This window comes from Myotis nattereri, assembly GCF_964212035.1.
Source record: "Myotis nattereri genome assembly, chromosome: 17".
Taxonomy (NCBI): Eukaryota; Metazoa; Chordata; class Mammalia; order Chiroptera; family Vespertilionidae; genus Myotis; species Myotis nattereri.
In genome coordinates, this window is record NC_138092.1 from 43,430,335 (window position 1) to 43,446,577 (window position 16,243).

The 16,243-nt window shown below is 46.9% G+C and overlaps 1 protein-coding gene across 1 annotated transcript; it reads right to left on the bottom strand.

Annotated features, from left to right (window-relative positions):
* Positions 1-7,640: 7,640 nt before the first annotated feature.
* Positions 7,641-10,787, bottom strand: LOC308533343 (uncharacterized protein). Its single transcript, XM_081111295.1, has 2 exons — positions 10,628-10,787; positions 7,641-8,870 (listed from the first exon to the last, which is right to left on the bottom strand). Exon 2 carries the CDS (start codon positions 8,820-8,822, stop codon positions 7,674-7,676), a length of 1,149 nt encoding a protein of 382 aa, XP_080967421.1. The 5' UTR covers positions 8,823-8,870; positions 10,628-10,787; the 3' UTR covers positions 7,641-7,673.
* Positions 10,788-16,243: the final 5,456 nt, after the last annotated feature.

Genomic DNA, 16,243 nt, shown 5'->3' on the forward strand with positions numbered 1-16,243 from the left:
TCCAGAATGTATAGCTCAAACTTCCTTTTTATGCTGTGTCTTCAGTAGAATAAAGATGCAAGTAGCCACATTAAAAGTAGAGTTTATTTACCTCATTGTATTACAGAGGTTTTAACTCGGTGTTGAATTCTTGCAAATCTTCGTGTAAACTGTTATTTGGTTATACCACTTCTGGTATTAAAAATGTCTGTTTGGTCTTTAGTTAAATTGGTCAAGTTATGTAAGGCACGTGTTTAGGCTTTCCCTTGAGCAATGCAGACTCTGTTAGTCCACCCTGTGAGAAGCGCAGTTTGAAATAAAAGCTGATGCATTCTGTGTCATACGTGAATATTCTATTGTCTGAGAACATCAGAATCCATATTCAATCACTTTAGTGTATATACATTCTTAATTTTTAAAATACTGCCTTCATGCCCTAGCTCAGTGGTTCTCAACCTTCTGGCCCTTTAAATACAGTTCCTCATGTTGTGACCCAACCATAAAATCATTTTTGTTGCTACTTCCTAACTGTAATGTTGCTACTGTTATGAATTGTCATGTAAATATCTGATATGCAGGATGGTCTTAGGCGACCCCTGTGAAAGGGTCATTCAATTGCCAAAGGGGTCACAACCCACAGGTTGAGAACCACTGCCCTAGCTGGTTTGGCTCAGTGGATAGAGTGTTGGCCTTCAGACTGAAGGATTCCAGGCTCAATTCCAGTCAAGGGCACATACCTTGGTTGCAGGCTCAATCCCCGGCCCTGGTCGGGGTAGATGCAGGAGGCAACCAATCAATGTGTCTCTCTCACATTGATGTTTGTCTCTCTCTCTGTGTCTCTCCCCCTCCCACTCTCTCTAAAAATCAATGGAAAAATATCCTCGGGTGAGGATTAACAAAACAAAAATAAAATAAAATACTGTCTTCATGAACAGGTTACTCAATGGCCCCATTGGTTTGGCTCAGTCGATAGAGCGTCGGCCTTCGGACTCAAGGGTCCCGGGTTCGATTCCGGCCTAGGGTATGTACCTTGGTTGAGGGCACATCCCCAGTAGGGGGTGTGCAGGAGGCAGCTGATCAGTGTTTCTCTCTCATCAATGTTTCTAGCTCTCTACCCCTCTCCCTTCCTCTCTGTAAAAAATCAATAAAATATATTTTTTTTAAAAGTTATTCAATGGATAAGCAGTAAATAAATAGGAGTGATTTGACAGGACAAGATTATGAATTAAATACTCCCTCTTGATTTTGGCTGATTGTGAAAATGATATGTAACTGCTGACTAGCACAAAAATTCTAGAACATATGCGGGGGCAGTAAAAGGATGTTATGTTGTTATCATATAATCACAAACCCCATTTCTTGAATATTTGAGCGGTGTGGTGAGTGATTGCTTATTAGCACACCCATAACTGTCTTAGCTCACAGTGAGCACAGACATGGCTCAGATGCATGCAAGGCAGAGACTCTGACACCACAGCAATTTAACCTAGTGAGGAATAACTGGGAAGGAGCCAGGGGAAGACCAAATATTATAGTCACCAGTCTGTCCGCTGCTGGGGAAAGGGACTGGATGGGGGAAGAATAGACCCGTGCCCAGTAGAGTCTGGGTGACATGGGGAAGGTACTGGCCTGTCTGTCAGTCACCCCTGGGGACAGTCATTGGCCAGGGTAGATGTGGCCACTGCGAACACGGGCAGATTTGAGATACTTAAGCTCCCAAACGAAGGAGTATGCTCTCTTGAGTCCTGGCTTGCCGAGCTCTCACGCTCCCACATTAATGGACTAATGGACTACAGCTAGTCTGATGCTGTACCCCACTCACCTCCCCCATGGAATGGAAACTTCGGATGCTGGCTTTGCTGCTAGCTCTACTCACTCCAGCTACACATCTCCCAGGACCGGATTAAGGGAAATGGGACTTTGAAAACCCAGAGATGTAACTCCATGCAAAGAAACATCACTCACCTTCCCTCGATATCGTATAGCTCTGACCCCCAGCACCCAGTGGGGTGAGGGATACCCCCCTTTCACCAATAACATAACCAGAAAAGCCCTCCCAGTTACTGAAAACTCTCCTTTCCTCAGCAACATGCTGGGGAAAAACAGCAAACAATATCCTACCACACATGGCAATCAGCTATGCTTATCTACATTAAGGAAGCGATCAGAGAATGCTTCACATAATTGTCTTAGATTGAGCGGATTTGGGTCTGGCACTTTGGTCTCCACTGTATATACAGAGAAGTGAGACACAAGGAAGTGAATCGACTTGACCAGACCCACAAAGACCAATCAGGACCAACCAGAGCCACCTGTTTCCTCTTCTAGAAATTGCTTCAACCTATTCCAGCGGAGAGGAAATTGGTTGCCAGGTATAATTTGAAATTGCTAGATCATAGAAAACATTGATGTCTTTGAAATATTTAATGGATCAGGCAACATATACTTAATACTACATCACGTGGTACAAAGAGAGGAAAAGATTTGATAATAAAACATTAACCCTAACTCAGAGAAAGTGGAAGGCATTGTTAAAGATCTTCTAAGAATAAAAATTCCTTGGCCAGGGCTGGCTGCACCCAGAGCTGGACTACAAAAGTACCACATTCGTTATAGTCTGCATGTTCTATGCACATGGGGTTGTGCGCCAGGGAGTACCGTTTATGTAGAACAGAGCTAAGGGTCTCTCGGTTTCCATAGAACGGAGTTTTGTCTGGGGGAACATTGTCCTTGAATTTAGGGCAAGATACATCTGTTTATTTATACCACAAATCATAAAGTTACATGAAGATATAGCAACTAAAATTTAAAAAGGGAAGGAAAGTTAAAATGACATCTCTGAGAAGCTCTTAAAATGGGTGAACTGCATGTTCCCCACAAGCCAGAACTGGATTAAAGGATTTCTTCAAATACCTACTGGCAGTGAGAGTAGATTGCACTCCACAAAGGCCTCAAGTGAGTCCTGCACACACAGGTGCCCAGAGAGGCAGCTGTGCATCTTTCCGTGAAACCTGGGTCATCTGAAGAAGGCTGCACGGCCGGAAGTGGTGCCTGAGGGTGACTGGATGACTGCACACACCAGGCCGCTGCACACCGCGGAGAGTGGGTAGAACTTCACCGTTAAATTGCACACGGTCAGTAATGTAGGAGAGATGGTTAATGGTCCCCAAAACAGGGGCTTACCATTTGTGGATACTAAATAGTAACAAAACATAGATGTCGTAAGTGGCTCATCCAATCGACAAGTTATTTTGCTTTAAACAGCAGTGAATTATAAGAGACTATTGAGTATAGGTGATATGAATGAAGCAATCACATTAGAAAAGGCACATTTACACCTGTAAAAGTACCAAATGTATGATCCATATTCTCCTACACCAGTGGTTCTCAACCTTGGCTGCACATTAGAATCACCTGGGAATCTTTTTAAAATCCTGATTTCTGGGCCTCATCCTCCAGAAATTCTGTTTCTTTGTTATGGGGTGAGGCCACAACATTAGTCACAAAGAACAGAATTTCAGGATGGATGAGGCCCAGAAATCAGGATTTTTAAAAAAATTCCCAGGTGATTCTAATGTGCAGCCAAGGTTGAGAACCACTGTCCTATAGGATGTTGTTTTTAAACCTGTAACTCCTGCCTTTCACACAACGGGTATTCTTTAATATATATTAAAGAGAAACATAAAATTGGTGTCACTAATAAAAGAGAAACATACAAATTGGTGTCCCTCCGTTATACCCACCAGCCAATCAGGATGAGTTTGCAAATTAACCCAACAGAGATGGCGGTTAATATGCATAGGCAGGCACGGAGGGAAGACTGAAGGCTCCGGCTCCAGCCCCAGCGAAGACTGCAGACTGAAGAGGCTTGGCTTCTCTGCTGTGGTCAGAGCGAAGGCCTGGGGCCCGGGTGCCGGCGGAAAACTGGTGCTGGCAGCCAGGGAAAGGAAGCCCTATTGCATGAATCTCTTCGTGCAACGGGCCTCTAATATTAATATATATATAATTTTTCTTGATTTCAGAGAGAGGAAAGGAAAGGGAAAGTTAGAAATATCAATGATGAGAGAGAATCATTGATTAGCTGCCTCCTGCACATTCCCTACTGGGGATCAAGCCCATAACCTGGCACATGCCCAGACCAGGAATCAAACTGTGACCTCTTGGTTCCTAGTAAACACTCAACCACTGAGCAACACCAACCGGGCGTAACTGACATTCTTATTGCTACATTTTTATTTGTTCTCTTTACTGGAGAATCCCAGGGACACTATTTTAAAGGGAATTTCTTACATACTTCTGAAAGAAATTGGATCTAAGCTTTATTATTACCATTTGTTATTATAGTTAAAATTTATAGTACACCTTTAAACATATTTATTTATTTTATATATTTTTATTGATTTCAGAGAGGAAGGGAGAGGGAGAGATAGAAACATCAATGATGAGAGAGAACCATTGATTGGCTGCCTCCTGCACACACACCCCCCGCCCCCGCCCCCCCCACACACACACACACACACACTGGGGATCAAGCCACAACTTGGTATGTGCCCTTGACCGGAATTGAACCCGGGACCTTCAGTCCGCAGGCCAACACTCTATCGACTGAGCCCAACCAGCTAGGGCTAAACATATTTATTTAAAATGAAATGTATTTAAATGTACAAAGTATGTTAAATAATGAGATTTCTTGTGATTTTTTTAAATACTACCAGTTTAAAGCAGGAATGCACTTGCTTCACTTTCAATTGAATGTTTCTGGAATTGTTATCAAATATCACATTATCTCACTTAGTTTTGGAATCTAATAGACAAAATGAATTGACCAAAAAAATATGGCCTGAAGTACAGAGGCATGGAACAGACTGACACACCTTGCTGTGGGGGTGGAGGGATCAGGAGAAACCAAAGAGCTTAAATACTTATATGCGTAGCCCATGGACACAGACAATAGGGGGTGAAAACCTGGGGTGGGGGGCAGTGGGGGCTATGTGGAGGCAGGTAAAGGGAAAATAGGAGACTTCTGTAATACTGTCAACAATAAAAAATATCTGTATATATTTAAAAAATAATTTTTTTTCTTAGCCAGAATTTGGGTGAGAGACTGTTAAAACTAATTAAAATGATAATTCTGGTTAAAAAAAAATAAGTGAAGTATAAATTCAACGGGTTTGGTATATTGTGGTATTATTATTTTTAATTGTGGTAAAATATATATAATAAAATTTACCATTTTAAGTGCCCTATTGAATAGTATTAAGTACATCTGTGATGTTGTGCAACTATTGTAACTGTTCCCAAACCTTTTCATCCTCCGAGCAGAAACTCTGTACCATGCAATAATCCCCAAGCCTCTGGCGGCCTCTAGTAGACGGGGTATGAAATTGCTTATCTAGATAGCTCACAGAAATGGAAGCACGCAATAGTTGTCCTTTTGTGTCTGGCTCACATCACTCAGCATGTTTCAAGGTAAGCATGCATTTTTCTTGCTCAGGGGTACGTGAGTCACTGAGCTAGCGCTAGGCTGAGGTTGGGTTCAGCTCTGCTCATCATGGCTTCACATTTCCCTGCGACCAGCCATTTCCCAGGGTCTGTTCTTCTCACTGAAGGTCACATCAGCCCAAGAGACCAAGCTATGCCAAGGAAGCACACTTAAGACTTCCACTCTGTTACCTCCATCTAAATTCCATTGGCCAGACCAAGTCACCTGGGCAAGCTCAACATCCATGGGGCAGGGAAATATACTTGGCCCACACTGGGAGAGGCTCAAAGCCAGGGCAAGGCAGAGAGTGAAGAATTGAGAATAATCTAATCTGCCACACATACAGACATACACAAGTAAATAAAGTCCCCCTCATCCCACCCTCACCCCTCATTCTTTGTAACCACAGCAGAGATTGGACACAGACACACAGAGGAACAGGGGAAGACGATGGCCATCTACAAGCCAAGGAGAGAGGCCTTGGACATCCAGCCTCCAGAGTGGTGAGAGAATGCATTTCTGTTATTGAAGTCCTCAGTACAGTCCTTTGTTATCGCAGCCCAAGCTGCTCCAGGTCTTCTTTGGAACATCTCATTCTGCCCAGTTAGGAATACATACTGCAGTGAACATTCTCGGGCATTTGTTTGACGGTGGAAGTCTGATGATCTGTAGGAAACCAGGAAACATGTTGTGTCCTAGATTCTGCCAGATTTGCCGTTGCACCCCCAAAGGGCGTACATAGGGAACTTTCCATGTGCCTATGTGGAGACCAGAAGCTGCGGGATTTGTCTGTGCTGGGGCATTCACAGTTGCCAGAGCCAGGACTTCTCTTTTCACCCCTGACCTCTCCCTTCACTCCCATCCCACCCACAGGTCATTGTCTCCATCTGCTTGGCAGGGATCACAGCCAGATGGTGGACAGCCTGGGCTCTAACCACAGCCCACAGCCTGTCTTTCCTCAAAGGTTCCCAGCAACCACTGCTCCATTTGGAGGAAGTCAGGATGAGTGGGTTCCAGACCCAAAGCTCAGGAGCATGTGACCTGGCAGTGGAGCCCCCGGGGGAAGCTGTGCTGGCCAGGGCTGGGCTGGTGGCAGTTGTAAGAGTGGGGGCCCCAGGTAGGGCAGCCCCAGGCCTGGTGTGGTGGTGTCAACAATGCAGGGACTCCTGGTGGTTGGAGGCAATGGAGAGAAGCTTGCTTGGGGGGGGGGGAGGGGGGCAGGAGGCACACCCTTGTCTGGGTCAGGAGTGGGTTGAGGAGGAGACTCCACAGTTGGCCCCAGGGTTCTGGGGCCAAAGGATAGGTGCGAAAGAGGCAGCTGGGAGCTGTCCTTGGAGGGCCTTGGGCAGTACCTGGGGGGAACCTGGGCAACACGCTTGGGCTGAGGCTGCCCCGAGGCTGCAGTGGCCTCCACAGTACCCTGAGGCTCAGACTGTGGTTGGCGGAGCTAGAGCAGATTCTGTGAGGAACTCGCCTGGTCCTCCGGAAGGGGGCTCAGCCCAGGCAGTGCCTGCTATGCCCCCAACTCACCTTTCTTGAGCTCCTGCCGCACAATCTGCGTCATTCTGTTGAGGAAGCCCTTCTGGTCATAGGGAATGAGGCCCATGAAGGTCTTCTTCTTGGGGGACAACAGGAGTATATATATGCACAACTTGCTGTGGTCCATGAAGAGAAAGTGCACGAAGCCCCCACAGTCGTTGCCTATAGTGTGGTAGAGGCTTTTGTGGGACTCCAGGTCCAGGTTGGTGAAGGAGAACTGGACCCTCCTTGAGTTCCGGATATAATGGCCCAGTGAGATCAGCAGCTGCGAGGGGAACAAGTTCATGATCAGCTTCTGAGGCCACAGGTCTGTTTTCAGGTTCTCACCACGATCCACGTAGACCTGGCAAGGCAGTGACGGCATCAGCAGGGTGTCGGTGCCTGGTTTGAACTTCTCCTTCCACTTGAGGACCCTGCTCCATGCCAGGGATTTTTTGGAGATTGGCTGCTGCTCACTGAGGGCCAAGTCCCCTAGCGGGCCTGGTGAAGGGCCACTCTCCTCACCTTGGGATACCATGCCCACCATGGATGGTGACCCAGGCTGTGCAATGCAGGGCAGGCCCTGACCAGGGGTCACTGAGAACTGGTTCTTTTTTACGGTTTCTGTGTCCTTTTTTATGGTTTCCATGTCTTCTTTTATGGTTTCTATGTCCTCTTTTATGGTTGTGTCCTTTTATATGGTGTCCATGTCCTCTGGTATGGATTCCACATCCCCTTTTATGGTTTCCATGTCCCCTTTTATGGTTTCCATGTCCTTTTTCATGGTTTCCATGTCCCCTTTCATGGTTTCCGTGTCCTTTTTTACGGTTTTCACGTCCCCTTTTATGGTTTTCACGTCCCATTTTATGGTTTCCATGTCCCCTTTCATGGTTTCCGGGTCCTTTTGTATGGTTTCTGCGTCCCATTTTATGGTTTCCATGTCCCTTTTCATGGTTTCCGTGTCCTTTTTTATGGTTTCCACGTCCCATTTTATGGTTTCCATGTCCCTTTTCGTGGTTTCCGTGTCCTTTTTTATGGTTTCCACGTGCCCTTTTATGGTTTCCACGTCCCATTTTATGGTTTCCATGTCCTCTTTCATGGTTTTCGTGTCCATTTTCATGGTTTCCACGTCCCATTTTATGGTTTTCATGTCCCATTTTATGGTTTCCATGTCCCCTTTCATGGTTTTTGTGTCCTTTTTTATGGTTTCCACGTCCCCTTTTATGGTTTTCGTGTCCTTTTTCATGGTTTCCGTGTCCCATTTTATGGTTTCCATGTCCCCTTTCATGGTTTCCATGTCCCCTTTCATGGTTTCCATGTCCCTTTTCATGGTTTCCGTGTCCTTTTTCATGGTTTCCATGTCCCATTTTATGGTTTCCATGTCCCCTTTCATGGTTTCCATGTCCCCTTTCATGGTTTCCATGTCCCTTTTCATGGTTTCCGTGTCCTTTTTTATGGTTTCCACGTCCCCTTTTATGGTTTCCATGTCCTCTTTCATGGTTTTCGTGTCCTTTTTTATGGTTTCCACGTCCCATTTTATGGTTTCCATGTCCCTTTTCATGGTTTCCGTGTCCTTTTTTATGGTTTCCACATCCCCTTTTATGGTTTCCACGTCCCATTTTATGGTTTCCATGTCCTCTTTCATGGTTTTCGTGTCCATTTTCATGGTTTCCACGTCCCATTTTATGGTTTTCATGTCCCATTTTATGGTTTCCATGTCCCCTTTCATGGTTTCCGTGTCCTTTTTTATGGTTTCCACGTCCCCTTTCATGGTTTCCATGTACTTTTTTATGGTTTCCATGTACCCTTTTATGGTCTCCACGTCCCATTTTATGGTTTCCATATCTTTTTTTAATCCTCACCCAAGGATATATTTTTTATTGATTCTAGACTAAAAGGAAGAGAGAGGCAGAGAGAGATAGAGATAGAAACATCAATATGAGAAACATTGGTTCCCTCCCATATGTTCCCAACCAGGGTTTCATCCAACAACCTGGGTATGTGCCCTAACTGGGAATCGAACCAGTGACCCTTCGGAGATGGGACAATGCTCCAAACAACTGAGCCACTTCAGCCAGAGCTCCATGTCCTTTTTTTATGCTGTTAAAGTTCTAAGTTCAACTATTGTTCCCCTAAGTTCACTGAGTACCACCATTATAAACAGTGTTTGGAACTATGCATCTATTAGATTGCTTGTCTCCCTTTTGTTTAGTTCTTTTTCTGGACTTTTGTTCTGTTCTTTCCTTTGGGACATGTTTATTTGTCTCCCCCTCTTTGGCATCTTCCCTGTGTCTGCTTCTGTGTACTAGGTAGAGCTGCTATGTGTCCTGGGCTTCGTAAAGTGGCCTAATATAGTAGCTGTCCTGTAGGGTCCAGTGGCACAGTCTCCTGATCACCTAAGCTGGGCACTCCAGTTGTGCCCCCAACCTACACCATCATGTGCTCTGTACACACTCCTAATGTAGTTGAGCCTCAATTGCTGTAGGCACCTCAATGGGAGTTATTTACCCGCAGGTCGATCAGCTGCAAGCACCAACCACTGTGGAAGGTCAACTGTGCAAGGGCGTACCCCACAGAGCTGGACTTACCTCAGTGGGGCAGTGGTGCCTGCTGAGTCCACCCCTTGAGTGTGTCCCCTGTGGAGGAAGTTGGTGGTGCTTCAACATGGTCTGAAGCTGTCCACCAGGTGTGCTGGCTCTGGGGCCTCCTAGGAGGTGCTGGCTCAGGTCAACCACTCCCTGTGTTCTGCCCAGGGCTACTGGGCTTGAGCTACAAAGCAATCTGCAAAGGCTGCTACTTGTGCTGAGTTTTGAGATGCCCAGGAGATGCCAAGATGTGAACCAAAGCCAGATGCTGCTAGTGCTGGGCCTGGGGCCACTTTGTGAGAGGTACTGCATGCTGAGGCTAGATACTGCTTATTTGAGTGATTTTAGAAAAGTCTGAAGCATGAGCAAAGACAGGCCATTATATTAAAAGCCAGTTGGATGGGGCAGGGACTCAGATATGGCCCTTGCCTATAGGCTCTTTGGAGAAGGGCTCATAAAAAAAAAACAAAAAACCATACACACACACACACACACACAAAAAAAAACCCACCAAAAAAACAATGGCCCTGCCCTTGCCTGTGTTGCTCAGGGTAAGAGCTTCAGCCCATGCACTGAAGGGTTTCACTTTTCTGCACTGAAGGGTTTCACTTCCCTGCCCCTAGTTGGGGCGCATGTGGGAGGCAACCACTTGATGTCTCTCTCTCATCTCTCTCTCTCTCTCTCTCTCTCTCTCTCTCTCTCTCTCTCTCTTTCCCTTCTCCCTTCCTCCCTCTTTTCCATTCTCTCTGAAAAGTGATAGAAATATCCTCAGGAGAGGATTAACAAAACAACAAAACAAACAATTCCATTTCCAGTTTCTTTCAAGCAGCTGCCTCAGCAATGGACTCAGAGGCAGTGAATCTGAATGAGTGCCCGGGCACTGCTGGGACTCCAGGAGCCCTCCCTCCCTTTGGCCTCAATCCCCACTCATTTCTACAGCCGGAAGTTATGGGGATTTCTCTTCCAGCCCTGGAACCCTGGGGTAGGAGGCCTGGTGTGAGGCTGGGACAGCCGAGATATCCCTCCCAATTTTCAGCCCGTTCCATGTCTGGGCCCCACATACCAGGCTCAATGTGGCTTCTTCTTTAAACCTCTAGTTGTAGGACTTCTCTTCAGCGAGATTTCAGGCAGTTCTGGATGATGGTTGTTCTGTAGTTTAGTTGTAATTTTTATGTGGTTGTGAGAGCCAGGCTGTGTTTACGTGACCGGGTTCCCCCTTGCCTTTCTTCAGCTAAATGGATGGTCCCTTCCTGTGCCAGCCCTGATCACTACTTCCTACTTTCTACTTCCTTTTTTGCTATTGCCCTCCTTCTGGGCGGGCAGATAAAGCCACTACTTTCTCAAGCTCAGATACTCCCAGAACAACCAGAAGGGGTAAGTATTTTTTTAAAATATATTTTATTGATTTTTTACAGAGAGGAAGGGAGAAGGATAGAGAGTTAGAAACATTGATGAGAGAGAAACATCGATCAGCTGCCTCTTGCACATCCCCTACTGGGGACGTGCCCGCAACCAAGGTACATGCCCTTGACCAGAATCGAACCTGGGACCCTTGAGTCCACAGGCTGATGCTCTATCCACTGAGCCAAACCGGTTAGGGCAGGGGTCAGTATTACAATTGCCCCTCATTTACAGACATGCAAACCCAAGGACAAGCAGTACCTGCCCATGTTCAAAGCTCTGGTAGCAGCGGAGGCAGGATTCCATCCCGAGTCAGACGACTGCGCTGGCATCTCACCCCCAGCAGCAGCTCCTGACAGTGTTTCCTCACTTTTGCGCGCCTTCAAATAACTTTGAGAAATATCTAAGCACGTCCTTGCATGATGTTCAGTGGATATCTCAACTTTCTCATAAGTGCAAACAGTTACAAAGGATGTAATTTCCAATACATATATGCTGATTTAATTAAATAAATAAAACTGCATATATGATTTTTAACATGCATCCAACAAAGTCTAAATAGCCCATGGAGCCTGGCCAGCACGGCTCAGGGGTTGAGTATCGACCTATGAACCAGGAGGTCATGGTTCAATTCCCGGTCAGGGCACATGTCCAGGTTGCAGGCTCGATCCCCAGTGCAGGGCATGCGGGAGGCAGATGATCAATGATTCCCTCTCATCATTGATGTTTCTATCTCTCTCTCCCTCTCCCTTCCTCTCTGAAATCAAGAAAAAATATATTAAAAAATAAAAATAATAAATAAAAAGTGTAGAGTGGGTCAAGAGGCTGGGTGAGTGACACAGTTCCCAGGGAAGGAAGCAGGCCAGGGTGCAAGGCCCTGTGTGGGGAGGGAGTCACCTGTGGTGCTTGGGAGGCGGCACAGGTTCCCAGGCCTGGCCCCTTCCCCACCCGACTTGGTGATGTGGAAGGACTTGGCTGCAGGCCCATGTGTCTCACCTCATTATTCTGGCTGTGACAAGCCAGAAGCCAGGGCGCAGCCAGCTGGGCAAGTCCAGAGAGGCTCAGAGAGGCCCGCTGTAGGGAGGAGACTTCCCTCAGACACGCCCCGTGAGAAGCAGCCAGTGGTTCCTTGTCACCAGTCCAGGGCAGTGGAAGGCCAGCCTGCCCGCTCCATTTGGACTGGGTGCATGGACGTGTGAGTCCGCCTGTTGTTGCTGGAAGCTTCTGAGGGTCGTTGCGCAGAATCATGCCGGCGGAGCTCTGAGAAGGAAGGGCTCACCCTGACAGCTGGGATGTTCTTCAATGGGCTCTGCTCTTCCCCACCCTGTGGCCAGAGGGAGCCATCACAGACACTCATCAGGCCGGTCTGGGCGCTGTGTAACAGCTTCAGTAGTTCCCACCATCGCTGAGATAAAGACCAAAGTCCTCCTGTGCCCCCTGACATCTGACCTCTTGAGGTCACTCTTCCCACCCCTCAGCAACCCCCACACAACCTCTACACTCCTGGGGCCCCATTCCCTCCTGCCTCCCCCAGCGAATTCCTGCTGTGCCGCCCTGTCATGTCCTCAGAGAGGCCTCCTGACCCCTGGGCTAGGTCAGCGTCCCTGCTCTGTATTCTCATGGCTCTTGCTCCCCTGACCTTAATGCTCACCCAAGTTCAATGTCATGACTTCTCATTTGCTGCCTCCCTCTGGACTGTAGGCACCACCACAGCACAGGCCACGCTGTCGGCCGTGCATGGCCTGCAGTGGGCCCTGAGCATTTGATGATGGAGGAAATGTTCTCAGCTCTACCCTAATTGCTTGTCTTTCTTGGAGGGTGGGGACTGCAGTTGGCTCATCTCTGTATCCCCAACTTTTAGTCTGATCCAAGTCCCATTCCCTAGTTCAGGGGTCCTCAAACTTTTTAAACAGGGGGCCAGTTCTCTGTCCCTCAGACTGTTGGAGGGCCGGACTATAGTTAAAAAAAAAACAACAACTATGAACAAATTCCTATGCACACTGCACATATCTTATTTTGAAGTAAAAAAAACAAAACGGGAACAAATATAATATTTGTATTTGCATGTGGCCCGCAGGCCGTAGTTTGAGGACCCCTGCTAGTTCCAAAGATATATAGGCTCCGATTTCAGGAACCAAGTGGGCCTTTTCCTGAACTGGCCAGGAGTGGGCTTCAAGGTCCACACCCACTCTCCACATACAGGTGAGAGGGCAGCGAGGTCCCCTAACCAGAGGAGATGAAAGAGTCACAGCGCTCACCTCGCAGGCCTTCCCACTCTGTCCCCTCTGACGGGTGACACAGGTGGTGGTGGGTGTGGTCCCAGCAGCCCTGGGGCCCAAGGAGCGGGCCTGCCCTGCCAGGTTCAGGCCTGGAACAGGACAGTGGTTTTGCCTGCAGTTCCAACAGGGGTCGTGTCAGTGGCAGGTGGTATCAGTGCTGTGCCCTGGCCCCCCAGGCTGTGGAGACACAGCCACGAGGCCCCCTTCCTCACAGGGCTAATGGGCATCCTGGTTCTTTCCTGTGGAAGTCAGGCATCGGGGGCTGGGCTGCTGAAACATGCATCCTTTCGAATTTTATCACTAAAATCTACTCCCGCACCTGTACTTCAAACATAGCGTTTGTACCTGAAATTGCACAACCACATTGTGGCAAAGTTGCATCATCTGGCTCATAATTAAGGTTTAGAGCAGTGGTTCTCAACCTTCCGGCCCTTTAAATACAGTTCCTCATGTTGTGACCCAACCATAAAATTATTTTCGTGGCTACTTCATAACTGTCATGTTGCTACTGTTATGAATCGTAATGTAAATATCTGAGATGCAGGATGGTCTTAGGCGACCCCTGTGAAAGGGTCGTTCGGCCGCCAAAGGGGTCGCGACCCACAGGTTGAGAACCGCTGGTCTAGAGGCTTCAGCTAGTTTAGGTGACAGTCTGGTGGCTAAAGAGAAAAGTTTGGTTACAAAGTGGCATTTGCTGGGAGATCAGGGTCCCTCCAGCGCCTCGTACATATGTACATAGGCGGCACTCCGTAAGTGTTTGTGGAATAAATGAATGCTATAAAGTCTGCTGTCTTGAGTCTGTGGGTCTCTTTCTACTCATAAGTTTGGCCCTGATTATAGAGAGGAAGGAGGGTTGCAGAGAGCCAGGGAAAGGAAGAGAGAGAGAGGGTGGGGTGAGAAAGAAACATCAATCGGTTGCCTCCCACAGGCGCCTCAACTGGGGATTAAACCCACAACCGAGGTATGTGCCCTGAATGAGAATCGAACCTGCAAATTTTTTGTGTAAAGGACGACGCTCCAACCACCTGAGCAACTGGCCCAGGTCAGAGCAGGTCCTTGCTCCGTGAAGGGAAGCAGGAAGTGGCCACACCGCACTGATTCACCCTCACAACCTTTCGGCCCTAGAGCAGGAGGGTACTCGTCAGTGAGCCAGAGGTAGACAGTGTTGGCAGAACGTGCACACGTCAAGAAGTGGAACAAAACCACTGAGTTAGTTTTGTGGGGCATTTCCACTTTCTGGTAAGAATGCAACACAAATGCGTGCGTAAACAAAGTACGTACAAATTGTGTCATTTCAGCGATTCTGCCTACAAGTTCAACGCTCTCATATCTGCATTTAAAATGGCATTGCACAATATAAAGATGACTGGTGAAATTCATGCTCATAATTTTGAACTTTACTTTGTTCCCCCTTAGGACATTAAATGGCAAATTTAAAAAACACCATGATAAATCAACAAAAAGACTGCAGCAGAAAAGAAAAAGCTTTCTATCTTAATACCATTACTGCCACTTTTTTTCCTTTTGTTTTGAACAAGGGACCGCACGTTTTCATTTTGCACTGGACCCCACAAATTATGCAAGCAGACCCTGCTGTCACCAGCAATGCATATTATCATTTTTAAATATATGCACTGACAAGGATGTGGAGCTACCGGAAGTCTCATACACAGCTGGTGGGATGCAAGATGGTACAGGACTTCAGCAATCAGTTTGGCAATTTCTTGTAAAGTTATCTATACACCTAGCCCTAGCCTGTTTGGCTCAGTGGACAGAGTGTCAGCCAGCAGATTGAAGGGTCCCAGGTTCGATTCTGGTCAGGGACACATGGTCCCCAGTAGGGGGCGTGCAGGAGGCAGGTCATCAAGTGATTCCCATCATTGATATTTCTATCTCTCTCTCTTCCTTCCTCTCTGAAATCGATTGAAAAAAAAATTTTTTTAAACACATTATCTATACACCTATCATAAAACCCAGCAATCTCACTCCTAGGTATTTATCTAAGTGAAATGAGAACTTACATTCATACAAAAACCTATACAGCAATATCGACAGTGGCTTTATTCATAAACTAGAGGCCTAATGCACGAAATTAATGCAACAGTGGGCCTCCTTTCCCCCAGCTGCCGGCACCAGCTTCCCTCTGGCACCCGGGATCCGGGCTTCCCTCACAACCCCAGCTTCATCCAGGAGGTCATCCAGAAGGACGTCTGGTCTAATTAGCATATTATACTTTTATTATTATAGAGACCCCAAACCAGAAACAACTCGGAGTCTTTCCACTGGGAAATGGATAAACAAACTGGTGCATCCCTGCGATGAAATACTACTTGGCAATGAAAAGCAGCTGCCCATTGACACACAACCACCACATGGATGAACCCCAGGCGCATACGCTGAGCGAGAGAAGCCAGGCTCAAAAGGCTCACACTACGTGATTCCATTCTCGGACAATGGGGAATGGCAAACTTCAGGGAGAAATAACAGATCAGTGGTTGCCAGGGGGTGGGGGTGGGGGGTAGGGGAAGCTCCAGAAGGGGCCAGAAATTTTTGCAATTCTGGAAATACTCTGTATCTTGATCATGACTGTATTCATTTCGACAAAACTCATAGAGCTGTACACTAACACGGGTAAACTTTACTGCACCTAAGTTATACCTTAATTTTCACTGTAATTTTTTAAAGCTTCTGCAAATTTGCTGGCCAAAATTGGAGCTGCCACGGTTTTCATGCATCAGAAATCGAGAACAAAAAAAGCAAAGAAAAAAAAGAAAGAAAAAAAGAAGAAAAAAGAAAAATAAATTTTAAAAAAGAAAGAAATCGAGAACAATGGACTAGGAACTCAAGAGTAGACAACTCGCTGCCCTGGCCTCGTAGCTCAGTTGGTGAGAGCATTGTCCCCATATGCCAAGGGTGCAGGCTGAATCCCTGCTCAGGGCACATACAAGAAGTAATGAATGAATAAGTAGAACAATAAATCAATGTTCTTCTCTCCCTTC

Excerpts from the sequence above, each read along its gene's own strand:
- LOC308533343 (XM_081111295.1), bottom strand. The coding sequence starts at position 8,822 with ATGGAAACCATAAAATGGGACGTGGAGACCATAAAAGGGTACATGGAA.